The sequence below is a fragment of the Melospiza georgiana genome, chromosome 10, assembly GCF_028018845.1.
Source record: "Melospiza georgiana isolate bMelGeo1 chromosome 10, bMelGeo1.pri, whole genome shotgun sequence".
Taxonomy (NCBI): Eukaryota; Metazoa; Chordata; class Aves; order Passeriformes; family Passerellidae; genus Melospiza; species Melospiza georgiana.
In genome coordinates this window covers 23,564,844-23,591,543 of record NC_080439.1, presented here as the reverse complement: position 1 = coordinate 23,591,543, position 26,700 = coordinate 23,564,844, and the positions used below count along the sequence as shown (strand labels likewise).

General features: G+C 42.8%; 1 protein-coding gene across 1 annotated transcript in view; it reads right to left on the bottom strand.

Annotated features, from left to right (window-relative positions):
- The window catches only part of LOC131087428 (glypican-5-like), a 373,149-nt gene that overhangs the window by 329,368 nt on the left and 17,081 nt on the right, over positions 1-26,700 (bottom strand). Inside the window, exon 2 of the mRNA XM_058031076.1 lies at positions 17,267-17,428. Within this exon, the coding sequence (XP_057887059.1) occupies positions 17,267-17,428 (162 nt within the window). The remainder of the gene's footprint in view (positions 1-17,266; positions 17,429-26,700) is intronic.

The window sequence follows — 26,700 nt, the reverse complement described above, 5'->3', positions numbered from 1 at the left end:
ATTTTCTTCCCTAGTACAGAACTGTTATTCCCATTCCCATATCTTTGCCTGAGAGCCCCTTAATTTCAAAATTATAATAATTCATAGGGAGGGGGTTTGCATTTCCATATCAGGGGAGGCTCCTGCCTTCTCTAGCAGACACACCTGTCAGGGTATAATCTCACCACACAAATTTTTAAGCAAAATTCAGTGCCAGAACAGCTCCATTCTGATTCCTGCCTTAACAGGGCCTTCTGCTTTGTCACCAAACCCAGCACATGGCCTGGTGGCACTTGATATGACAGCAGTCCCAAAAGGTGTGTCACAGTGTGTGAGGGGAAGAGTGGGTGGGCTGGAAGCCTGCACTTTGCTTTTAGTATTTCAGTTTTATTGATCTTGAAATAAAAACTCACTAAAACTTGCTATAAAGCCCATCAGTCATAAAACAAGATCAAAAGCAGACCCATAGAAAAGATGTCTGCTTGAGGAAAAGACCTTGATGACGGTTTCAGAAATATAAGAAAGCACATCCTTAAATAATGTTTATAGCCTCAAAACTGCTCTGTTCAGACAGATTATAAAATTAGATAAAACTATCTATTGCCTTGAGTGATGACAGGAAAATGAACGCTTCATCCTCTACAGAACCAGGGATCTTCAGATAAGATTTGTCTCTGCCATCACAAGATAAATCACCGCGGGTCTCATGCTGCTGTGATTTACACCAGCTACACCTGGTGCAACTCGAAAGCCTTCACTCAACTTACTCCACCTTCAAGGAGCCATGAGGAGAATCAGTCTTCTGATACAGAGAGATAACTTAAAGATCTTTGAAACCTTCATTAGTTCTTTGCATTTTCCTTGAAGCTTTGCCATCCCCAGCCTTATTTTATCTTTGTTATTCATCAGCACGTTATTTCTAAGCCTGCAGTGGGTAGATGTGCAGGTACGTATTTCTTTTTATACAGCTTTTTCTACTTGTCTTATTTGTCCTTGAATTGTTGGGTATTCCTTTCTGCAAAAGTAAAATCATTGTTGAGGCTAGTCTTGCTGCTCAGACCTAATGAAAACACTTAGCAAAAAAAAAGGGAGGGAGGAGGTTTGGTGAATACTTAAAAAAACAAGAGATGACAAATCTCATAGCCCAGTAGAAAAATGCCTAGATTACAAGGCAAAAAATTACAACAAATTCTGATTCAGATCACTGAAATTACACAATAAAGCATACCTGACTCATTAAAAAGCTCCCCTCCACTGTGAATTATGCACTCAGAAGAAATGACAGCTCATGCTATCAAGTGCCACATGCACGTGGTTAAGGCGTGCAGGAAAGTGAGTGACTGACCCACAGCATCCACACACACGCAGCAGCTCCCTGCCAGAAGGACACACTGAAATGAGGGGACTTTTCTCCCCTTTAAACCAAGCCCCCAGCTCCAGACCCACCTGCTGCAGAAGCAAACTGCTCAGCAGGGTGAGAGCAATGTCAGGAGTGTGCACAACAGCCACAGATACCCAAAACAGAACTGGTGTGGAGCTGCACCAGCTTTGCTGGAAGGAAGGCTGGCTGAGGATATTGGAAAATGAAAGGTTAATAGGGAAGGATGGCATCTGTTATGACATGATTTGATACTCTGGACACAGAATTCTTCAGCCACAGAACTCTGAAGGTCTTAGACTGAAAACCAGTCCATTTTCCTTCCCCACTGTATTGGCTAGTGAAACAAAATATCTGTTTTGTTTGAACCTCAACCTTCTCTTATACCCTTGCAGAAGTTACTCTGCACATTTGAATATCAAAGCACTGGTGTTTTTCCTCCATCTATTCTAAATTTTGCCACCATATACAGAAGCAGCAAGAGTGAGGTAGATGTGATAAACAGTCTCAAAATCTGAAGGGAGGTGGTGGTGAAAGAGTATTTTTGCTGCTACATTTAGCATGTAAGCTAAAACATTAGGAGGTTATAAGAGTAATTTTGTTTTCAACAAAAATTAACTACAGTGGGTCTTGGTTCTTTATACATTTACGTTCTCTGCAGGACTAATCTCCATACATTGTATTATTAAATCCAAATAAAAAAGAGAAGTGCCTGTCTCTCTTTGCATGTGTATATATCATTTTTTGTATCTCATATGTTCTTTTGGCACTTGCTGACTTTCTCCTGTCCCCCAGCAGGACCCAATGAATGATCCTTCTCTCAGGAATCCATTTTTGCAGGTTGCCAGGAGGAAGATTTCAGTAATGAGTTCAAGCTGGCTCATACCCATTGCAGTTCACTCATTTGCCACATATTCCATGGCACATCCCAATAAAGCAATCTTCACTGGGGAAAACAGAACCCTTCCCTTTTCTTTGGCATCATAATTGAAAAGTTTCAGTTTCATTCTGTCCTTGGAGCCAGAGCCCAAGCTCAATTAAATCAGTGCAAAGATTATCAGGGTTTTTAGCTCCTTCTGGACCACAGCCAAGGTGAATGCTACATTCTGTTTTGTAAAGACTACATACATTTAAATCAGAGAAGCCTTTCTCATTCCTGTGTTTGCAGGTAAAAAACAATATTCATCTTGGTAAGAGCTGTTTCATCACTCACTGGTGCTATATCCTCCTAATATCTGCCAGCTCTGCTCAGCAGCTTCATGCTCAGGGACAGAACCTGCATGCCTGAGAGCTCTCACCTTCATGAGAGTTATAAATATCAGCCACTGCCACATCAATCCTGACAGTGACTCCAGGACAGCAGTGGCTGCAGCAGGAACTTCTCAAGGAAACACTTCTGAATCACTGAAATTCCCTTTACTCCCAGTGCACAGATGCACTCTTCCATTATTCCCAAGGGTACTAAAATTAGTTACATACATGAAGACTGACATATTCATCACTAATCCCAAACAATCAACAGAACAGCAGTCTGGGTTAAAAGGATTCTCCCTCCTGCAGATGGTCTGCTGTTTCTTTAATTTCACATTCGTTTGCTAGTGCCCCCAAACATTAATATTTTTTTGCAATAAATTTGGTGGATTTCACATTTTCTGACCATTTTGTCCCAGCTGACTATACTTGAAGAAGTTAGTATCTCTGGAGTGTTAAGTTTAAAGCATTAAAAAAATTTAAAAAATTAAAACTATTCCTTAAATTTAGATATTTATATTTGTACCTTTAGACCTACTCCCCATTCTGTGAGGCATTATTTTATCTGCAGTGTTCCAGCATTTTATACCTCATGTTTACAACTACCATGTGCTCCTTTTCTGCCAAGTTTAGTGAAGAAGGAAGGATGAAATGTGCTACAGGAGGTGAGTCCTGCCAAACCCCAACAGCCTCTTTTCACCCCATTATTTAAAAAAAAAAAAGTGCCTCAGATTTAGAAGTCTGTAAGAGCATTTCAGAGACCCACACATCTCTGTGCTTTTAAAATATAAAATTTTCTCATATTTAATGTTAATTGCATACCTATATGACTGGCATCTGGATCATTTCCTGCTGAGTGAGATGCAGAAATAGCCCTGATTTTTGACTTCTAGTCCACAGGAAAACATAAAAATCAGCTCTTTGCCACATGTCAGAAGTTCTCCTTAGAGCAATCTGCTCAGGCAGGAACAGAGGGAAGGTATTCCAGAGAGATTGGGTCATGTTTTCTGTTAGGACTTTCACACAACCACCTGGCCCAAAACTGCTGAGAGAGAAAAGGAGGATATCACACATGAGGAAGTGATTAAATGCATGTAGAAAAGACATTCTAGCTTGGTTAACTGCTTTCTGTCTGCTGGTCAGCTGTTATTTCTCAGAATGCTATTTATCCACCCAAAATTCCTGCCCAGCCAGCTGTATGAGCACTGTTGTTGGGTGGAACAGCCTGGTCATGGAGAGGAGGAATGAGGAGAGGTTCCCAGAGCAGTGAGTTCTGCACAAGGTGCCACGGGGCACAGGGCTTCAAACATTCCAGCAATCCCTGGTCATGCATGGAAAATGCACATACTACCAAGAAGCCTTCTCAGAACACATCTAAAAGGGGCAAAAAGAGATCTACAAGTTCCACGTTTCCACATGTGCATCTCTAAAATCCTGGTAGCAGAGACATACAGAGGATTGTTTTGAAAAGCATCTACTCCTGTCCACAGCCTTCTGTTTACCATAAATGCTGTGAAACCCTACAAAGGCAATAACAGAAAGGGTAAAATAATTATTATATCCCCTACAGACAGACCTCTTTCCCACAGCAATCTAAAAGAGGCTGAAGGAAGCTCTCACAAGCATTTGAGAGAACAAATCAGAAAAAAAGTTACACAGCTGCAAAACAGTCATAGCAAAAAGAGTAAGAACTATTAAAGCTCTTCTTTCTGTTAAGAATCCATGAAGGTTTGCATCAATACTTACCTTCCAAATGTAAAACATCTAATTTTAGGATGGTACAAAGACACAAGTCTCAATACAGCAAAATGAAGAGAGCCAATCTCAAGCCTTTCTCTTTCCACTGAAAAGATTCAGAGCAGATGAAGTTATTTTCAGCAGGAAAAAGCTGTTGGATCCTCTCACATCTGAGAAAAAACACCCTTTAATTGTTATGAACAGGCCTGTAGGACTGAGGGAAGGATCTGGGAATATGCATGGAAGACAGGACCCATGAATTCCTTAATTCCATGTCCTATTCTTACACTGCTTTCACTCAGATTCACTCCAAAGCCCAGAGCTTCTCCACACCATGTCTGAAGAACGGGGGGGGGAGGGTGAGTGGTTTTGGTTTGTAATTTAAGATTTTTTTAATTTTGAGCTTTTTTAATGGATGTGTTGATGAGCATGGTGGGCTTTAGTGTTGGTTAACTATTAAAGTATTTATTTTATTTATTGTTGTGAGATAGGATTAGGAGAAAGGTAAAGTAGGTTTAAAATTTTAAAAGGGTATAAGGAAAGTTTTATTAATAGTATTTAAAAGAAAAAAAGCTGATAATATAAAGAAATAAAACTTAAAATTTTAAGTTTCAATTTCAATGAGAAGCCTCAAAGCCTCTAGGAAGCAGCATCAATCCTTTCCCCACTGAAATGGATAGGAAATAATGGAGCACATTTTATTTATAACACAAATTTTCCTAATCCCCAAATCTGAATGTAGAGAAAATTGTCAGGGTGGTGACAATTAAAAGATTCAGTACTTCATTAAGGAAACCCCAACTCTCAGGAAAACAGCAAACAAAAGGCACAATCCAATAGCAGCTTCCAGAATATTTACACTCCATCTGCAAGGTCTGAAGTGGAGAAATGCAATCCAAACAGATGTCCATGAAAAAGGCACAGGACCAGGAATCCACTTAATTACTTCAATTAACTTCAAATCTGATATGCTGCACATGTCATTTCACTGATATTTCTGAGGACAGATGGAAAGCCATGTCCATTAAAAATCATATGGAAAAGTCAGTTTTAGTGAGAATTGTGTTGACATACCATGGATTTGAGCAGACACCTCTACATGGTTATAGCACAGCAGTCAATTGGATAACTGGTATTTCCTTAGAAATGCCACTCTCCCCACACTGGTGTACACAGGGCTGTTCCAAAGCACCTCTGACACCCTTGCCACTGGGCAATCACAAAAAAAAAGTCACAAAAAAAGGACACAAACACAAAAAAACCACACCAGCAGGGTTGATTTCCTTACCTTCAAAGAACTGCTACAATTCCGAAAATTTGTGAACATGTTTTGTCTGAAGTAATTTAAAATCAAGCACATCTCTTTTTAAACTGGAGTCTCCTCCAAGCCTGCCAACCCCAAAGCTCTCAGCTGGTGGGTGACCAGGCAAGCCATGACACTGCAGAGCATCAAGGAAATTGTGAGCTAAGATCCAGCATGAGTTCTGAAATCTGATCTAAAAGTCCCAACATAGCTCAGAACACTTTCTCTTACACTGAAAAACACGACCCTGTTGGTTTTGCACACCCTGCATCTGTCTGTGCTCCTGCCTGTTGTGTCACAGGGACTGTGATGTTCCCAGCACTGTCACACTGACTTAGGGCTCTATGTGCAGCCCCAGCCCATCAATAAAATACCCCACAACAGCAATGAGTCACTTTCTGCCAATAACTGTGTGAAAAGAAAACTTTATTCTCTTTTTTCACAACTAGACACACCTAACAGTTTAGATCAGTAATGCATTGTGTTACTCAGCATTACTAAAAGGCACACATTCAAATTACTCTAAAAGCAGAAACAGATTCATTAATTTGGCTAAAAACCTCAAAGTAATCTAAGTCATTCCACCTCTGCCCTCTAAACCAAGGCCAAAAAAACCCCAATGGCAGTGTACATGTAAACCTAAAAAAAAAAATTAATTTTTTGAGTACAATATTCATCCACTGAGTCTACAGCTGGCACAGTGCAAACTGAAACACCACCATCACTGGGGCACAGAGCTGAGACTGGAATCCATTTCTATTTCCTGTGCTCCCCTGAACATACTTGCTTTGTGATTTTGTTCTCTTAACCCTGAAGTTCCAGTAATTTTCTTTTTAAGTCTGAAAATGCAATGGTGAAAATTAATAATTTCCATCCATTTACACCCAGTTATCTATAAGGGTTTTACTCATATTTTTGTTGAACTTCCCAGCATTTACAATATTGTAGTATCAATAATCTTGCTGAAAAAACATCTACAATTTTGGATCCAGAAATGGCCTAAAAAGTGCCTCTCCTGTTTTCAGATACACAAGAAAATGGCTAATAAAATGACAAAAGGAATTTTTAACAACTGATCATCTTTGGAGAGAAGGATGTGTAATAAAAAGCTGAATTTTCATTGAAGTACCCCCAAACTGGCAGTCAGTGGTCTTTTCATTCCAAAAACCACTTTGGAATAAAAGTTAAAAAAAAAATAAAATCCTTTGTGCAGGATGTTCACACACTCACACTCCTATTCAGAAATCTGTCAGAACACATTCTTTCTCAGGTCTTTACCCACTTATTTTTCAAAATTCAGCCTGACTTTGGCAAGCAAGAACCTGAGCCTCGATTACAGGGGGAACAACTGGATGTCAGAAGATTTCCTGAAGCACTCCCAGAGCCAGCAGCAGAGCCCTGGGCTGAGGGACTGGGTGAAACCACACTGGGCAGTCATGATGGGAATTTCCTGATGGAAACACCCCGTGAGAACAAAAGGGAAACAAAGGGAGAAAACCACCCACCTTCTAGAGAACAGGAAGGGGACAACAGAAATTTCACAACAAGGTTGTGAACTAGGTGTGCAACTCCAGAAGAAAGGACAATAAAGGAGATATACCAGGTAGCCAAGCCCTCGGATTCATTTGTTCACTTTGCTTTTGCGGGCGTTTTGGGGTTGTTGTTTTTTTTTTGTTGTTGTTGTTGGTTTTTGGTTTTTTTTTTTTTTGTTGTTGTTGTTGGTTTTTTTTAATGAATGAGCACTTTGTCTCCAGCCAACTTTGTATCTTTGTGGTTTCTATCTCATCTAACATCTCACTGGTTTGTTGGGCTACAGTTCCACCATGTTTTTGTACTCTGAAAATACAATCAACAGCCTGACAAGGCACTGGAGAGAACAAAGAGGAAGAAAAAGACAAATACAAACACCAACAGGTGAAATATGGACAGGGTTGGAAGATAACCAAATACATGATCACATGATAGATATGTGTGTGTGTGTGTTCATTAGATTTCTTGTTGTAGCACCAAGATGCCCTACCCACATTGCCTGAAAAGCAGCTATAAATAGATGATGAAGAGACTGTCCCTGCCCCAAATTGCTGACATTCCAGGCATCAAATGGCAGCCGCAGGCAGACAAGCTCAGGAAGAAAGTTAACACAATGGTTATCAAGGCTAAATGGATGATATCTTATCTAGATGATCTGCTGTTTCCTTTTAAATGTATTTAATGTTTATTTCTCTCACCACTTCACATGGAATCATCCTGTCCTTTCAAAGCCTCAGGCCAAAGAGTTCCATAAAATCTGTGTTTAATAAATTGAATGTTACAAAGATATCTAAACAATACAGCACTTCTGCTTAGCAGTCAAAGCACTGCAATCCCAGTAACCAGCCAAAAACCTCAATATTGATAAGTGTATAATGATTTCCAGTGTCAGCTTCTGGCAATATTCTCCAGTTATCCACAAGCTCAGCTCTGCAGGTGCACTCCTCAGGAAGAATTGCAGCATTTCACAAAGCAAAGTTGCACTCAGGAACTGTTGTAGCAGTGAGCTGCTCACAGGGCTGGGCACTGCCAAGGGTGACTGCTCATTGCCACTGGGATGGTGGGGAAGATGAAACAGGAAAGCCTTATAAATATGATTGCTTGGCAAAAGATTTTGAGAATACAGAAACTATAAGTGAGATCTAAATGAAAGCAAGCTTTGAGATCCCTTAGTTACTGAACAACTGGAAAACAATGGTGTGGCTGGCTGAAGGTAATCCCCTTTTGATGGAACAACACCCTCTGCTTGCAGACAGGCCCAAGGGTCTGAGTAGACCCTACAGCTTGGCAGAAGGGGCCCAAAGAGGAGTTTTAAGGGTTTAAAATGTAACATGCTATAGTAATGTAATGATTCTTACAGGCTGTATGTAAATGTTATAGGATTTGTATCTTGTACTAGATTGGTTAGTGAGAATCAGAATATTCAACACAGAAGATGATTTATGGTATCGTAACGGGAATTTTGCGCTCTTACCCCTTTTTCTCTCTCACCCTCTCATCCTCTCTACCCATCTCCTTCTCTCGGGCCTGCTCTGAGCTGTGGCTGCAGCTCCCAGCAGGGTCCTGCACCCAGGCCCTTTGCAGTAAACCCCAAATCCCAGCAGGGCCCTGCACCCAGGCCCTTTGCAATAAACCCCAAATCCCAGCAGGGCCCTGCACCCAGGCCCTTGGCAATAAACCCCAAATCCCAGCAGGGCCCTGCACCCAGGCCCTGTGCAATGAACCCCAAATTCCAGCAGGGCCCTGCACCCGGGCCCTTTGCAATGAACCCCAAATCCCAGCAGGGCCCTGCACCCGGGCCCTTGGCAATGAACCCCAAATCCCAGCAGGGCCCTGCACCCAGGCCCTTGGCAATGAACCCCAAATCCCAGCAGGGCCCTGCACCCAGGCCCTTGGCAATGAACCCCAAATCCCAGCAGGGCCCTGCACCCAGGCCCTTTGCAATGAACCCCAAATCCCAGCAGGGCCCTGCACCCAGGCCCTTTGCAATGAACCCCAAATGCCAGCAGGGCCCTGCACCCAGGCCCTTTGCAATAAACCCCAAATCCCAGCAGGGCCCTGCACCCAGGCCCTTTGCAATGAACCCCAAATCCCAGCAGGGCCCTGCACCCAGGCCCTTGGCAATGAACCCCAAATCCCAGCAGGGCCCTGCACCCAGGCCCTTGGCAATGAACCCCAAATCCCAGCAGGGCCCTGCACCCAGGCCCTTTGCAATGAACCCCAAATCCCAGCAGGGCCCTGCACCCAGGCCCTTTGCAATAAACCCCAAATCCCAGCAGGGCCCTGCACCCGGGCCCTTTGCAATAAACCCCAAGTTCCTGACCTCGCTGCAGAGATCTCTGCTCTCCGTCCATCCCCACCGTGCCACCACCCATCGTTCCTACACTGGATAAAAAGTGATTTCAGTCTAATAAGTAAGACTTAATGGAGGGTTCTCCTATGTTTAAGGAGAAATCCACTATTAAAAATAGAGTCACCAGCTGTAGTTACCCTATAAAGACTTATGTGGAAGTGATCATTACTGAATTTGGTTTGCAGGACAGTGATTTCCATTCTACAGTTAGAATTAAGCATCCTTCCTCGGTTTTCATTTATTTTTCCACTTGATTTGAAAGCATAATGTCATCAGGATTTTTTTATTTCCTCCATTATTCTTCTGATTTTCCTGTGTTCTTTTAAAGACTTGTGATTTTCTTCCTAACAAGCTGCCCAAATGACAAGCAGCAGCCAAGGGATACATTAATGCAATCAGAAACACACAGAAATTTACCAAGACCAACAGGTATTTACATTCCAGAGGAGTCAGAGATGCTGCCTGAACACCAGAATCACACGTGGATAAATCCTGGCACTGAAGGCACAGAGAATCTTTACAGCTCACACATCTCTAACATGAAAGGGAGCACAGGAAAAGCCAAAACTGTTCCCATTTGAATTTTTATACTGGGAGAAAAGGCTGGAATTACTGGCCAGTGACAGTACCTGACATTCAGATCCCAGGTAACCAGCAGCACGAGTTACAGTGGACAATACAGGATGAGAGGTGTACTTTAGATGCAGGAGGGGAGCACTATCAAGGAAACACAGTAGTTTGATTAGGGAAATTATCTTTTCAGTAATTATCTTTCAATAACTTTGAAAAAACAGTGAAAGCCATACAAAACCATCAGATACTTGTTTTTTGTAATGTACCCTATGGGAAATCAAACAGTATGGGAAGAATCTAGAGGCACACAGTCTTAGAGGACATGAGAGGCTGGAATTAACTTCTGCACAAGCTCATTTTATGTTTAATAGGCACTACAGGAAAATTTTAAAGCTATGTTTTATTTAAAGGTTTTATTTGGGGATTTTCCCTATTTAATTTTCAACCTGTACATAGAAATAAAGTAAATTTCTTAACTATTCATGGATAGCAGATCCCAGTGATTTCAATTTCTATGAAAAATGGAACAATATTGTATTGTTGACACCAAGTAAGACACATATTAATTCTTTCAGTAATGTACAGCATGAAAGCATCAATCTGAATCTAGAATCCTGACAAAAATGTACACACAACTTCTGAAAAGGTATTACTCCAAAGCACCACAGGTAGTCTTTTAGCCAAAAAGAAAATACCACCTCACACCATTCAGAAAATTTAGAGACAGAACACATAAGCTGCACAGAGAGTTCAATAATCTCCATTCACAATGTAATGTTAATATTTACTCACAGTCCCTGGCCCCCACCAAGATTTTCTTTTAATTTTGCAGGTTCAGAAGATAAAAGGTGAGAGCATCAGGGAACAGCACATTGCAAACCTTTTATTTTGCTGAGAGAAGGACAATTACAGGAAAGAATTTAACACCTCCTTCCACCACTCCACATGCAAAGACTGAAATCTTATTAAAGCCCTGGGCTTTCAAGGTAAAATCTTATAGGCAAAAGAAGAACAGAAGGTAAAATCTTATAGGCAATAATAGATTTGTAATGGTAAAATTTCAGGATCCATGGACACCATGGAACATGTAAGCAGTGTGTTTAGAGCAGGAGACCTGAAGCACAATTAAACAGCATCAGCACACAGTCAACACTGCCAATTCTGCTGTGGCAACCAAGAGATAACCTGGAAAGAAGGTAATTAAGGGACAGTGAGCTCAACAATGGATAATTGGTACATCTTGGCCTTGACTTGGCAAGCTCTGGCATTATCAATTTCCAGGGAAAGAGGGAAGCACGTCCATATTTCTGATAGATTTCCCTGCTCATTTACTGCCCATGCCCTCATTTAGGGCAAAGCAGCCCAACCATTCCAAGATCAAGGACAAGAGGAGCATCTCTCACTCCTGCAGCAAACACCTCAGGAGACTACAGTAAGATAAAATTCCTTCCTCTCCAAGGTCTCTAGAAAATACTTTTTTAGAGATATCCTATAGTATATGATGTTCCACCTCAGGAAACACACCTTCCCCTCTCTGCTCCTCCCTTTACCTGTCTGCAGCACCAATACACCCTCACTGAGGTATCCACAAGTGCCTGAGGTCTGTAAAGAGTGCAGTGCTGTGTCTGCATTTCAACAAGAACCAGCAGCAGCTGAGCTGAGCCTGGTTGGTCACTGGGATGAACTGGGGGTTCTGCAGCCCCAAAGGCAGGCAGCAGTGCTGCACAGCAGGCAACTCACAGCTGGGAAAGGATTTTCCAGCCTTGGATGCATGCACAACTCTCACTGCTACTGGAGGACACAGATCCACTGGGACCCTGGAGCAGGAGGGGGACAGGAATGCTCTTCCTCTGGTGGAAATCATTTTTGCCTAGAACCAAAACCAAACTCTGCATCCTGGCCTGCTGGAGTCCTGGATGCTGAGAATTTCAGACTTTCTGTGCTGCCAGGCACTGACCCCCAGGAGAACACTGCATTGGCCTGGGGCCGTGGAGAAGCTTCCAAAATGGAATGGCAGAACTGGGATTGTGGCTGTGGAGTTTGAATAAAGTGTGTGACATAACATGATGGAAAACTTAGAGTTTGGGGTTTTAGAATATAGTAATATCTATAAAGCAAGATGGAGGTTTTAGGGCAGAGACTGGTCCTTGTTCTTCACCTTCCTCTCCATGGGTTTGGGTGGGATTTATTTTGTCACTGGACATTTTGTGCCTTGTTAATGAAAGACTGCAGAGCTTCCTGCTGTGAGATTGTAACTTCCAGCCCAAATGTCAGCAGAGCACAACACACGTGGGAAGGGGTGGGGAACAACTTGGCTGAGTGAATAACCGAGCAGTGCAGGACTACAAAAACCTACTTAGAAAACAACACTTCTGCATTTCTGTAATCCAGCAGTAAATAACAGGAACCAGAAGCACTGGTGGTGAGCTCTGGCAGGTTTCTGCTGGTGATGGTTGGCCTTTTTTTAAACAGCTCATCGATTCTGGACTGCATCCATGTCAGCATTGTGGCTACACTTGATGCAGTAATTTACTTCAAACCAGAGTGCACTTCTACAGCCAAGTCTTTGTTTTGTAAATGTCACTGCACTTCAACACCACTAACCAGACACCCCTATTTCAAGCTGATATTCCTAAATTCAGTAAAAATAAGCATCAGGAACACTGCAACAGAGCCAAATGAAAACAGAAAATGTTTTTGACTCCACACAGCCCTGAGTGCTCTGTAGTGTATCATTCCCTTCTGGGAGAGTTTGGATCAGTTGATTAATGGGCCCACTGGTGTTATCCATCCCAAGATGCCCTGAAACCATCCAGTCATCCCCATTCCCCATGGAGGCTTTCAGAGGAAAATCTTTGTGCTTTAGGACTTTGTGGATAAACAAGGCATTAACTTTCAGACATTTTACTGACAACCAGAAGTCCTGGACTGCTACAAGCAGCTTCCCTTTCTGTCATTCATGTCCTTCCCAAGCTTCCTGCCTGGATCAGATGGCAACAGGGCAAACCAACGTGCATGCACTGCAAGGTCAGGGCACCTGCACTATTAGAAACTGCAGCAAGGTGCTTTCCCAACCAGCACCTTCCCGTTCTGTAGAAAGCAGAAGGTGAGCACAGCTTTGCCACACCCTGTGGGTTAGCAGTAAGAAGAACAGAGCTCCAAAGCTCATCCTCCCTCCTATAGCTGGGAGAACGCTGGAACTGGTCCCAGCACCTGACCCTCAAGGTCAGATAAATGTTATTTCAGAAAAGCAAGACAAATTAGTGCTTTATGACCAACAAGCTTTGTTCATGGAAGCTTTCTCTTCAGAGATTAAGTGAACAATATTGCCTACAAGTGCAGAGAACAGTAATTCTTTTAAACTGTTGAGCTCAATGTTTTTCACCCTATCTCTGACAGCTGCTAATTTGGTGACTGAAAAGTGATGTAGGTTTAAAAGTATCTTGTTCTGCCTCTGTGCAGGGACCATCAGCAGAACAAATAAATTATCAGTGTTTGGATTCTCATTACCTCAAATCAGCCTCAGCACAGGATGACAGGAGCAGAGCCAAGCTGTCTGTGGGCCCTTATGTGGCACCTGTTAGCACTCCATAAAGGACACAGAAAAGGGAGGCCAGGTTCTCTCTGCTGTCTGAGCACAACAAAGCTTTCCTGACAGACTGTCCATACCTCTTCTGACAGCAACTTTCAGCCTGCACACCCACACTGCCCCTAATCTATTAACAATAAAGCACTTGCCACACTTGGAAGTGTCCCCAAGGGGTGCAGGGAGTGCATGAGGAAATTGGGGCAGGGATGGATGAGTCTGCCAAATAACAGGTACCATCCCCACAAAGACATCCATCTAAAACAATGCATTTCTTTACAGGCAAGCTTAAAATAATCACTGTGACAAAGAAAACAGTAAGTTCAGAAGAGAATCTTCTGGTTATCACAGGGAAATGAGATACAAAATGGAAGTGTCCTGTTTCATCATTCATTTAAATAGTTCTGCTGGGCATTTCAGACTGCAGCCACAGGAGCACAGACAGGCAGGCACATTTCTGGGTGGGACAAAGTGACCTGCTCCAAAATGCACCTACAACAAAGCCAGCTGTGGAGAGCCAAAGGCGGACAGGGAAATCATCACAACAGGCACATTGCCCTCTGTTACACAGCTCCTGTAACAGCCTGGATCACTCACTCATCCCATGCCCTTCCTCCTCCTTGCCTGTGACTCCATTTGGAGCAGTCACACATCTGTGGAGGGACTAAACCCATGGCTGTGACCTCGAGGCTATACCATGGACCAGAACATGACGAGAAAGGAAATGCATCAGCTTTCCATGAAACCCTCCCAGGGGCCCCTCCTGCATTCAAGCTGCCAGAGCCCCACATTTTGTGTCCTGTGTGGTTTAGCAGGAGCTGATTGTGATGCTGTGCCTCCCAAGCAGCCAGCTGGCCCTTCCATTCCCCTGTCCTGCTTCTCATGGGGAGGGCATTTTTCACTGCACTTGGTGCCAGTGGGGCTCTTCCCACTCAGATCAGTGCTATGAGCACCTGAGACAGGAATTCAAGCAGAACACATCCATGCAGGAGCTTTATTTAATCAAGTGTTTGAGCAAAAACACTTGCTAACATTGGAAACTTTAAAGAGGAAAAGCAGTAGGACAATCTTAGTGCTGAAGTTGTCCATGTAAATGGATTGGGCACTAGCCCAAATACAACAAGCCTGCCCACAGCTGTGATATATTTAATCAGGTCCTACAGACTAATTATCCTGCACAACTAAATCCACCTGTGAAAATTGTCTTATTTCAACTGTGGGCAAAGCTACTTGAATAACATTTTCACTTTCAAGAAGAAAACCCCAAACAGTATCTCTTCAAGTCCAAAATACCCACAGCCAACTGCAGTGCCAAGGCAGTGTAGAGAGAATATTTAACTAAAATCATAACAAAACTCCTGCTCACCTGAGAAAAATCCTTATTATTAATACTTGTGGCACCTACATGTCCCCAGAACTGTCTTGTGACTTCTTTGAAAGAATATAAGGAGATGATAACTTAAAAAAAAAAAAAAAAGAAACCAACATATTCTTTGGGTGTCTCCCCTTCCAAAACAGTTGTCTTTTTTTCCCAATGAAATTTAACGGCCACCGCTATGTTCTCAGTGATGGACTACTGAAAATCCATTTCTTACACCACAGTAATTTTGAAAATTATTTCATCAGCATTGGTGTAATATGAACAGTATTGTCTGCTTAAAGTGCATAAAAAGCAGCTGAGATTTCCTCAGAAGCAGGCAGCAAGGCTAACTACTGCTTTCCTTTGACTAAACTAACAGTACTAAAAATGTGTATATATAAAAGTAAATTGTGCATGAAAATTGTACAAGTAAACACCACTGCACACAAATGAATAAAGTGCTATTTTTCAGTAAGTCTGAGTCAGTTCTCCCTGCTGCAAAAAAACATGCAATCTTAAAAGCATCTGAAAGCTTCTAAAAATCAGAGTTTCCTTTTCTCAGGCTGTAAAATGTGCTGTTGGCACACTCACTTTATCATTCAAAACAGCAACAAGTGAAAACAGACCAAAAGGACAGAGTTAATTCAATGCAAAGATCTCCTCTCTCAGTAAATGTCTTCACAGCACCACTCTTAGCAACAAAATGTTTATCCAGCACAAGATAGAGAGAGAGGCTTTTCCCTGACACCTGGGACAAAAACCAAAGAACAAAAGCAGCTCCCAGTGCAAGCCAGCAAAGTTACATTTTTCAAGTGTTCCCACCTCATGCAGACAGAAGGCCAGCCACAGCAAGCCACAACAAACAACCTATTTACCCACTTCCAGAAAATGCTTGTAAATTTAAACTGTGTGAAATGTCTAACCACTGCTTTCATTCCATCAAAAGGCTTCATCTGCAAGGGACAATAAAGCCCTTGGCTTGACCCAAAGGGGCTGCTAGGTTAATCTATTCTGACCTTACCTTTATTCAATCATAATACTGAAAGATTGCTTGAATGAATAACCAGCATTTAACAATGCCAACAGGCACTCTTTCACTACAGTGCTCCTCTGAAGTGCCCTCCAAGCCAATTCTTTAGTGACAGGGGATATCAAAAATTTCAAAAATTAATTGTAAAATAAACCAAAAAAATGCCATTTCTCATTTGTGGATAAAAAAGGAATGATATTAAAAAAACAAAAGAAGAAAATTTTTCTCTCGCCCCTTCATGTCTATTTCAGACTTCCACCATCACTTATTGTCAATTTTTGATAATATGCTGTCTCTTATTAACTGTCAGTCACATCTTTTATTTATAGTATTTTCACTCAAATGGGAGAAACCAGACAAAAAAAGATACTACTGATAAAACCTGCCTTCTAACAATAGATCTTAATCACCCAGGCCTCAGCACTTGGTATTTTAATAACTACAGGCTTCATTTCAGAGCCCATTCCACGAGGGTGCTCAGCACTAAACACAGCAAAGCAGAGTTAAAATTAAGCACATAATTAGGCCCACAGAGGTCAGTAAGCTGCATTCACCACTCAGTGACTGATTTAATCACTCAGCTCCCATAAGTTTAAAGTTCACAGCCTATGTTTAAATGTCCTTCTAGAGAAAAGCCTGCAGTACCCAACACTACAGTGCAGAGTTCTCCCCAAGCATTTTCCTCCCTGTAACAGTGCAAAAACCACCTGCATGAAGGAGCTAAATAGTCTGATATGTGTCTGTTAGAGCAAAGAATCTTGCATTTTGTCTTGAAGCAAGAGCTGTATTCTCATTGACATATCAGTTAGAGCACTCATTTTTCAGCATCCACAAACAAATGCATCTTCATTTAATGTTCTACACCTGTAAATGGTTTAGCAACACAAGAGAATATCAAAAAGCATGACCAGCACGCACTGAAAAGACACTTAAAAATGCCTTAAAAATCCACACTAACCCCAGAAACTCCTTAAATCTGTTCCTAATTAGATTTAGGAAGATGCTTAACATACCAGTCAAGATTAAGTGCCATCACCTTTATCCAAAAGCACAACCATCAAAGAACTGGGAAGTAAACCATAAGGCAGTGACAAGAGCATGCAAAGCAAGAGGAATGAAAAATGAAAATAAGAGCTTTCCTTTGGCTTGCAGAGAATACTGGTATAAACTATTCCAAATTTCCTACCTTGAAAAGCTGTGATGTGACCAACAATCATGTACTTCAGCTCAAAGTTCAGGGCCTGGATGCTCTGAGCCCTCTCCCTCCGAACAGCTGCCTGGTAACTTTCTTCCATCTTTTTGGTGCAACATGTTGGTGCCCTGTGTTGGCAGATCTGTAAATCTGACTCTTAAAGCAAACAAGAAAAACACAAAAATTAGAAAACCTCTGAGCTTACATCATAAAAGAAATGCATCTTAATACCAGAACCACCACATTTTAAATTTTGAAACAAGACAAAACCCACAAGGAGTAACAATGTGAAACTCAGCTGTTGTCAGTAGGACACAAAGTTGTGATGATTTCATTTGTGGAATTATCAGCTGATAAGTTATTTTACACTGTTAAGAACACTGGGCACAAAAGTCACCTGGACACAGTCAGGGCCAAAACAGAATCATGGTCATGAAGATATGTGACCGTGTTCACAGGGGTCTGAGGATGAGGGAAGAGACGAGGATCTGACTCCATGTTTCAGAAGGTTGATTTATTATTTTATGATATATATTATATTAAAACTATACTAAAAGAATAGAAGAAAAGGTTTCATCAGAAGGCTAACTAAGAATAGAAAAAGGAAGAATGAATAACAGAAGCTTGTGTCTCAGACAGAGTCTGAGCCAGCTGTCTGTGATTGGCCATTAATTAGAAACAACCACACGAGACCAATCCCAGATGCACCTGTTGCATTCCACAGCAGCAGATAACCACTGTTTACATTTTGTTCCTGAGGCCTCCCAGCTTCTCAGGAGGAAAAATCCTGGAAAGGATTTTTCAGAAAATATCATAGCTACAAAATGCACCATCAAAGGGGTAATATTTCCACCGTACACCTTGTACTAAAGGTATCCAAACTTGAACATGTGAGTGATAACCTTGCCTCAAATGAGGATCCAATACTCAGCCCTGGTGTGCCTCAAGGGATCACCTATTCACCTTTTACACTAGGGGAACCTTCTTAAAAAATCTGTGAGCTCCTAGGCAGCTGACCAAAAAGAAAAAACCATAAAGGCACTGCAAACACTCTCACCTTGCAACTACAGAGAAAGTTGAAGACTGATTAAAACTTCATTCTTGGAGAATTTTTTTTTTGTTTTTTTTTAATCATTCCATCTTTGTATGTGTTTCAGTAAGTTTAGTATCCTTGGTAAAGGAACCTACATCAAAGAGTTGTGATGGACACACTCAGGGTCTGTTTGTTCTACACCACGGGACTTGCAGATGCCCGAAAGGATCTGGTACACACTGCAGGTGAGTATTTGCTGAAACTCCACAAATACACATTTTTAGAAGGGGGGGGGGAAAAAGCAGGAGACTGTTAATCAAGCACACCCCAAAGCAGGGGCACACATAAATACCAGAGCCCAAAGAGTCACACAGTATTAAGTGTGACAGTGTGTCAGGGGCTTCCTTCCCTTTCTTCCCTCCACCTCGAGGCAGAAACAGAGGCCCTGAGGGAAAGGGGTCACAGTGTCCACCTCCATCCCATCCCTCAGGCTCTGGGATGGAGACACCTTTCCCAGGAACACCAGTGGCACACAGGTGGCCAAGCTCCCCAGTGCCAGCCACCCCAGCACTGGCTGTGTGGGCCATTCTGCTGGAGCTGGTGTGTCCCACACTGCCCCTCCCTGTGCCCAAGGGGGGTCTCTGTTCCCAAACACCACTGGCACCCCCTCCCCACACAGCCCCAACAGGGCTGGAGGGCACACGTGCATGAAAACCACCCCAATGCTCCAGAGAGCCACAATTCCTCCTGAGGGTTTCTAGAAACATCCAGGCCACTGCAGAGAACCCAGAGCAGGCCTTGGGATGGAAATATCAATGAACCATCCCCAGCACTGCCCCTCACACCTGGGGTTAATGCACACCTTGCAGGTTAATGCACAGCAAGGCATAACTGACAGGGATCAAAAACACAAGGATGCACTCAGAAATCAGCAGGCACCCCCAAAGGACCAGGCTCTGCTCAGAGCCAGCTCCAGTCAGCACTCACTGAGACCGACCCACAGGGAGAAGCTTCAATTAAAAAAAAAATAAAAAAAAGTTAGCTCAAACATCTCATTTAACTCAAAAATATTGCTTCCAGCTGCACTCTCATTTGAAAGTGCAGCTAATTTATGACAAGAAGGTCAAAACCAAAATAAAATATTTCAATTCACTACATTTTTATACAAGTTTGCAAACAAAGATCAAAGTTGTCACAGACTGAGCTGAGTCAGGTACCATTTTGGAGGTGGATTTGTTTCACATTTCAGTCTAATCTCAAAAATGGGAAACAAGCACAGTGTGAAGGCCCAAGCCCCACTGAGGCCCTGCCAGGAGCAGCAGCAGGAGGGCTGCGCTCGTCACCGGCTGGGCACGCTGGTCCCAGGCTGGAATGAGCTCCTTGGATGGGCTAATTTTAACTTGGATGGGCTCCCTGATCCAGTTCACCCCCTGAACACGTTTGTCCTGTCACAGGAACTGGGGGACAGGGAAGGACCAAAACTCAGAGCTGGCACCAGCAAAGCACCAGTGAAATGGAGATACAGAGAAACTGCAGAGCAACTCATTCAGACACAAAGAGTGTCCGAGCACAGGGGCTGGAAATGTCACTCAGCATCTGCAGGACTGGGATGCTGACACCTGTAGAAGGATAGAACACAAGTAAATAAAGGTAGTATAGAAAGTAATCTTACCCCCTAAAAGAGTTGCAGCTGGGTTAATTATTAAGGATTAGGAGCAGGCCTGATTTTAACAGGCCACAGCTGTAGGCAATAAGAAGAGTGTTATAAAAGAGTGGGTTGGTTGGATGAGGGGACTGGAGTCAGTTGGCTGCTGAGAGAAGAAAGAGTCAGTGCCCAGAGGAGCTGCCCACAAGAAACATCAGGGAGAAACTCTAGCAATATGGAACCCTTGTAATGTAATAACAATAGAACTCTTACACTATAATGACAACAGACACCCAGAGCATTTCTGCTTATAGATAAGCAATGTAATAGCTGGCTCTCACAATTAAGAGATAAATATTATGTAGATTTATAGTAATGTTATTGTAAGATGCCATTCCATAGTCCTCTTTCCCCCCTTGCCTCAGAAGTCAAGACATTCAGAGGAGGCTGGCTTGTTCCCAGGAGGGGCAGCAGAACAACTCCTGACCTCCAGTCAAGAATCTCCACCAATGGATGGCACAGAAAGAGCTGACTGACAAAACTGTGGGGGTACTAGAGATATAAAAGGCAGAACATCCATTTTGTGGATGAGCCACGTGGCCAGTAGTCACAGGGGGCTCCCAGCGCTCTAATTTTTCCTTATTTAGTCCTCTGTTGTAGTTTATTAAAATGTTTAAAAGTGAGCAGTTGTTTCCCACATCAGCCCTCTGCAGTTTTGCTTAACAGGGCTCTGCAAAGCTCAGAGCTGTATCAGGAAAGGTTTGAAATGGCAGGAGCTCTGTGCTGGCCCTGGCTAGGAGGCAACCCATGGCTACCAGAGCTGCCCCAGCACTGCCCTCTGAACTGAGGCACACAGGAACCTGCTTCTCCTCCAGAAAGCTTTAAGGATACTGATATCTCAGCTGAACTGCACTCCTGAGCTTCCCCACCCAGATATTCCCCCATGAATGCTCCAGGAGCCTGAGCACTGGGATTTGTTGGTCCAGAGCCAAAACGACACAGAAGGCACTCCTAAATAGAAACAGCGCTAAGCCCCTGACGGTTCAGGAGCCTGATGTAAAGCACAGAGCACTGAAGGCCCAGCAAAGAGCAAGCCCCACTCCCTCACAGCACTGTCAGGTCAGAGCTGCCATGCACACAGCCTGGCAATTCCATTTGCTCCAGCATTAGCCTCAGGGTATCACTTCTAACACAATTATAGAAACCTAATAAAAGGTTTCACTGCTATACGTGCCTGGGTGCCGAGATTAAATTAGAACTCATTAGTAATGTCTTAATGTCTCTAATAACTCAGATACTAATTTTAGTTTATCTCATCTCTTTCATCTTGATGAAGAATACCCTCTCCAGTGGGAAGAGGGGAGGAGCAGGGACACAGGAGAGGCTGAGCACCCCAGAGGGAGCTGCCCACCAGCCCCAAGGGCAAACTCCTCCCCTCTTTAGGGAACAAAGCCTTCAGTACACCAGAGAGAAAGCACCGTTCCTGAAAGTTACCAACAGCATCATTTCAGGATTTCACCCTGCTAATTTCCATCGAGGACTTGTGTTATCAGCTTTTCCCGAGCTGCCCCTCATTTCCTAGCTAATTTGGGAGGAGCCTCCACCTCAGCCTCCCCCTTAAAGCAGATCTAACCACAGAAGAGCTTCATCCAGTCAAGTTTCAAGCACCTACAAAGATGAACAATACCACAATCACTCAGAACCTGTTTCAGTATTTGACTACACTCATGATAAAATAAGTAAATTTAAAATGTCTATCTGAAGATAATTTTCCGTGTTCCAACTCACACCTGGTTTTTTTCAGCACACAGCCCTGTACCTCCAAGAAGCTGACTCCACTTTCTCTGTTTTCTCCCAAAAGGCAGCACAGCCTCCTTTAACCTTAATTTTCCTCCAACTGAACAAACCCAGCTCTCTATTCCCACGTGTGCCATGATGGGAGCCCCCTGCTAGACTAACTTTGTGCCACAGATGCAAAGCACCTGCATGCAAGGCACCTCTCTATTTCATTTTCTTATGCATTAACTTACTGACAGGGCAGAACACTTTCAACTCTACATGCCTGGGCTTCAATTCAGAGGGTTTATTATAGCTTTCCTAAAACAAATTCATTTTCTGCTTCAGATCAGATGTAAGGATTACTCTGCTGATTATGTACATTATTTTTCCATCCAAGTCTTTTTCCCTTGAGTACTGGTTAAAAATGTGGACTGGCTTATTTTTTAAAGTGAGAAAAACTACAGACTTTAAACCCTAACTGTTATTATAAAAAACAGGATAAAGTATCTTGCTCCACTTTGAAAAACAGTCTCATTCAGAAGTGTAGGGGAAAAAGTACCCAAGTGTAAAGCATGTGTGTTTTGGAATGCATCAGTGATCCCTGATGAAAACTAGTGTGCAACCCCAAAGCAATTAATATATGCCAAAGGCATCACCTTCAGACACTTCCCCGTCACAATTATAAATTACTTTAGGTGCTGAATGCACAGAAAACTGTGTATCCTACCTGACATCCATCTGGCCAGCTCTATCACAATCAGCTGTGCAGTATTTTGTGTGTTGCTTGGAGAACTTTTTGGTTTGAATCAAAAAGTTTGGGACTTCATTTTGAGCTTTGGTACAAATAAAATCTAAGACTCTGGCCATTAAAACTAGCTGGATCAGTATTATTTCCCAAAAGCAGAGAGGCCTGTTTAGCAAAAAAAAAAATAACTTCTTCCAAAAGCTGAATATATATTCACTTTGTTAGCTGACCATGTAGTTTAACAGTTGTGTCCTTAAAATGCTGCACACACTGTAAAAGCCATACTCTGAAACCAGAAAGCCAAATTTAACACACACTAACTGATCTAGCTGCACCAATTTTTTCAAAGACAGGCTGATTTATGTTTTTCAAACAAGCTGAGCCTCTAATTTCCACTGCAGAGAAGAGTCCCGAGCAAGCACGGTCAGAGGGTGAGCTCAGTGCAATCTTTCTTCTGACAGCTTTTGCCTTTGTATCTTGACAAACATTTCAACAGTATTTCCAAACAAAGCTTTAGTCCAAAGCCCAAAATTTTAATGTTGTACAAATATCTTCAAAGGCTCCAAGACTGATTATGCCTCAGTAACAGAGAAAGGTGCCAGAAGTATGCTGCATTGTGTCTGGCCCAGCTGAACAGGAGCCAACACTTCATCCTCCTTGAGACTCATCTGTCTGCTATAGCTGCTGCCTCAGCTTGGGGAAAATTCAGCAATTAAACACAAACTAATTTGGGGAGGAGGCCAAGGCGAAAGGAAAAGGAGCAATTTCCAACAAGGGCTCTCCCTGCAAGGACTTGGGGCATGAGCAGAGCCCACACCAGCAAAACCACATTGAGGAAAGGGAATCCAGCCACTGTGGGTTGCCCCAAGTTTGTGAGGTTGTTTTTCCATGCAGCTCCTGTGCCCCAGCAGTGCTAAAACCATCTCCACCTTCACCTGCAAGGCTGCTGCCAAGAAACTCACCCAGTGGCCATGCTCACCTAGCAGGGAGCCCAGCTCCCTGTACACCACAGCTCAGGCCCACCACAAGCCATAAAATGTTTGCAAATAAAAAGATGTGGTGTTTGTGAGGGTCCCCAGGATGAGGTGAGAGATGAGAATTTGACTCCATGTTTTCAGGAGCTGATATTACATTATATTATATCATATTATATTATATTATATTATATTATATTATATTATATTATATTATATTATATTATATTATATTATATTATATTATATTATATTATATTATATTATATTATGTTACATTATATTACATTATATTACATTATATTACATTATATTATACTATACTCTATTGCACTCTATTATACTATACTCTATTACACTCTATTATACTAAAACTATATTAAAGAAAGAGAAAGGATACACCAGGAGGCTTAACTAGAATGAATAATAAAAACTCCTGACTGACTCAGAGAGTCTGACACAGCTGGACTGTGATTGATCATTAATTAAAAACAATTCACATGGAACCAATCAAACATTCACCTGTTGGTGAACAATGTCCAAACCACATTCCAAAGCAGCAAACACAGCAGCAGCAATCAGATCATTATTGTTTTCATTCCTCTCTGAGGCGTCTCAGCTTCCCAGGAGAAAATCCTGGGCAAAGAGGATTTTTCAGAAAATATCATGATGACACAAAGACAAGCAAAGGATCTTCAACTCATCAACTCACCATGTGCATTGCCAAACAGCTGCTATTTTATCTGTCAGTGTGTCAGATATGGTAGTTATTACGCTTGAAGTGGTGCCAGGAATTAGCACAAAAATCAACAAGCCAAGGCATCTGTGCTCTGGGACATAAAATAGCAGCTAACTCAATGAACCTGCTCTCTGGGCCAGCAGTAAAAGCCAGGTCAGCTCCAGGGAGCAGAGTCTAAGTCAAACTGAGGTGTCTTTTCTTCCTGCTAAAGGTACACTGGAGCCAGGCCCTCCCACACTCATTTTCTGACTAGGCAGAAAGAACTTTCCAGTCTAAGTCTTTCCTCTGTTTTGTTAAAATAATCCTACTATCAGCTTTAATATAAAGATCACACAGACAAACAGCATATTCAAATGTCCCTTGAAAGCAAAAAGCTCATGAAATACTAAAGCAGAGCCCAAATTTGTCCCGTCCACCTACATGCAACTTGGCAACATGCACACATCCAGCAGGAAAGCTTACAAGTGCAGTTTGGAAAACACAAGTTATGAAAATTTCCTTTTCCCCATTTCTCCTTTCATAATGTACATTAACAGAGATACTATTTAATTTGATAAGTAGACTTTGCATTCTCAGTGTTCCTTTGAAATACACTGGAACATGACTAAGGCTATGACCAGATGTGCTGTTCCAGCTGAAACAATCAAGGCTCAAAGGCAAACACCTCAAGTTTCACCAAGCACAGCTTAGATAACCTACAACATAACTACCAGCAAGTGTAGCTACTTCCAACTTTGTCAAGTCAAACAGCATCCATTTGCTCAAGAGTTCTTGAGTAGATGTGAAAAAAAAAAAAAAGTATAAAATCACAAAAAGGAAGAACCCCTTATTGATGGCACTGGAATTAAACGTGGACATCTGAGGGTGGTGGGAACCCGGAGTGGGACAGCAAGAAGCACTGGATGTCAGACTCCAGAGAGCTGCAGCATCAGCAAGTGCCACAGCCTGCAGGACAGCCAGAGACCATCAGGCACCAGCCCTGAGCAGCTTCCAAACACACAGCTCACAGGGCAGCATCTGCACACTGAAATGCTGTTAGGCCTGGTGCTAGGTGCATTTTGTTTTTTTCTTTTTCCCTCTGCTGTTTGCCTGGTTCTCACTGCTCTTGTACTCTGATTTTTGGTGTCATTTCTGTAGCACCTTCTGCCTTACCCTATGGGTCACTGCCTGGCAGGATTTTCACCATGGCTTGTGCCCCACAGAACCTGCCTTGTGCCTGGACCCAGTGAGCAAAAAAAGCATCTGAGTTTGCTAAACTGAATGGCCCTGCACTCACTGGAACCTACACAGGCACAAACCAGGCACTCCCTTCACTCCTCCCAAGTCCATCTCCTCAAACAAGATTCCCATTTATTTGTAGCCATGATATTTTCTGAAAAATCCTTTCCTTAGGATTTTTCCTCCTGAGAAGCTGGGAGGCCTCAGGAAAAAAATGTAAACATTGATTATCTGCTGCTGTGAAATGCAACAGGTGCATCTGTGATTGGCCCGTGTTGGTTGTTTCTAATTAATGGCCAATCACAGTCAGCTGGCTTGGACAGAGAATCCAAGCCACAAACCTTTGTTATCATTCCTTCTTTTTCTATTCTTAGCCAGCCTTCTGATGAAATCCTTTCTTCTATTCTTTTAGTATAGTTTTAATGTAATATATATCATAAAATAATAAATCAAGCCTTCTGAAACATGGAGTCAGATCCTCATCCTGGACCCCTGTGAACACTGTCACAATCTACTGATCCTCCCTGGCCCCTCAGCTCCCTTCTCCAATCCTTTGCACACCTGTGGGACACTTGGAGCAGCTGGACACATTTCCAGCCCATGGGCCACAGTTTTCCTGCAGGGAGGAGCAGCTGTGCAGGCAGAGACCTCCTCCTGTCCCTCATGCTCAGTTTTCCAGGCTGTTCCTCAGAGTCTGGCTGCACCCAGGAGGCTGAGCTGTGGTCACTGTTCCTTGCCTTGTGCCTGCTACCAGACCTCTGGCAGGAGGAACAGGGGATGGAACTCACACACGGGAATAAAACGTCCTGTAACACATCTACAAAGCACCTACAATTGGAGATTTTACAGTTTCCCAGAACAGCCTGGTTGTCAGAAGGGTGTTGGAAGGTATATCTATGATAATCAGAGTCCTGAAGGAACAAAGTGTGATTAACTTCCACAGTTCACTGCCCCCTCCCTCTGGTCTTCCCCACACCAGCCCTAACCTCAGAACCAGCAAAATTTCAGTAGGAAGGCACAAAACTCATAGAATTTCACTGCAAACTGTTAATTGAGCAGCTGAGCAGAGGCTCAGCTTGGTGCATGCAGGAGCAGCAGGCAAGCACTGCCTGCCATGCCAGGGACTGCCCTTGGCCATTCCTCCATGCCTGGCACTTGTTTAGGTGGGTGAGAAATTCTTTAATGCTGACTACATTTAATAACTTCCCATGAGCCCAGTGCTAAATGAGATATTCTCTGAATGTGGATCTATCTGGGGGGCAGGCAGCAGGACACTGACTGCTAAAGAGCTTGCT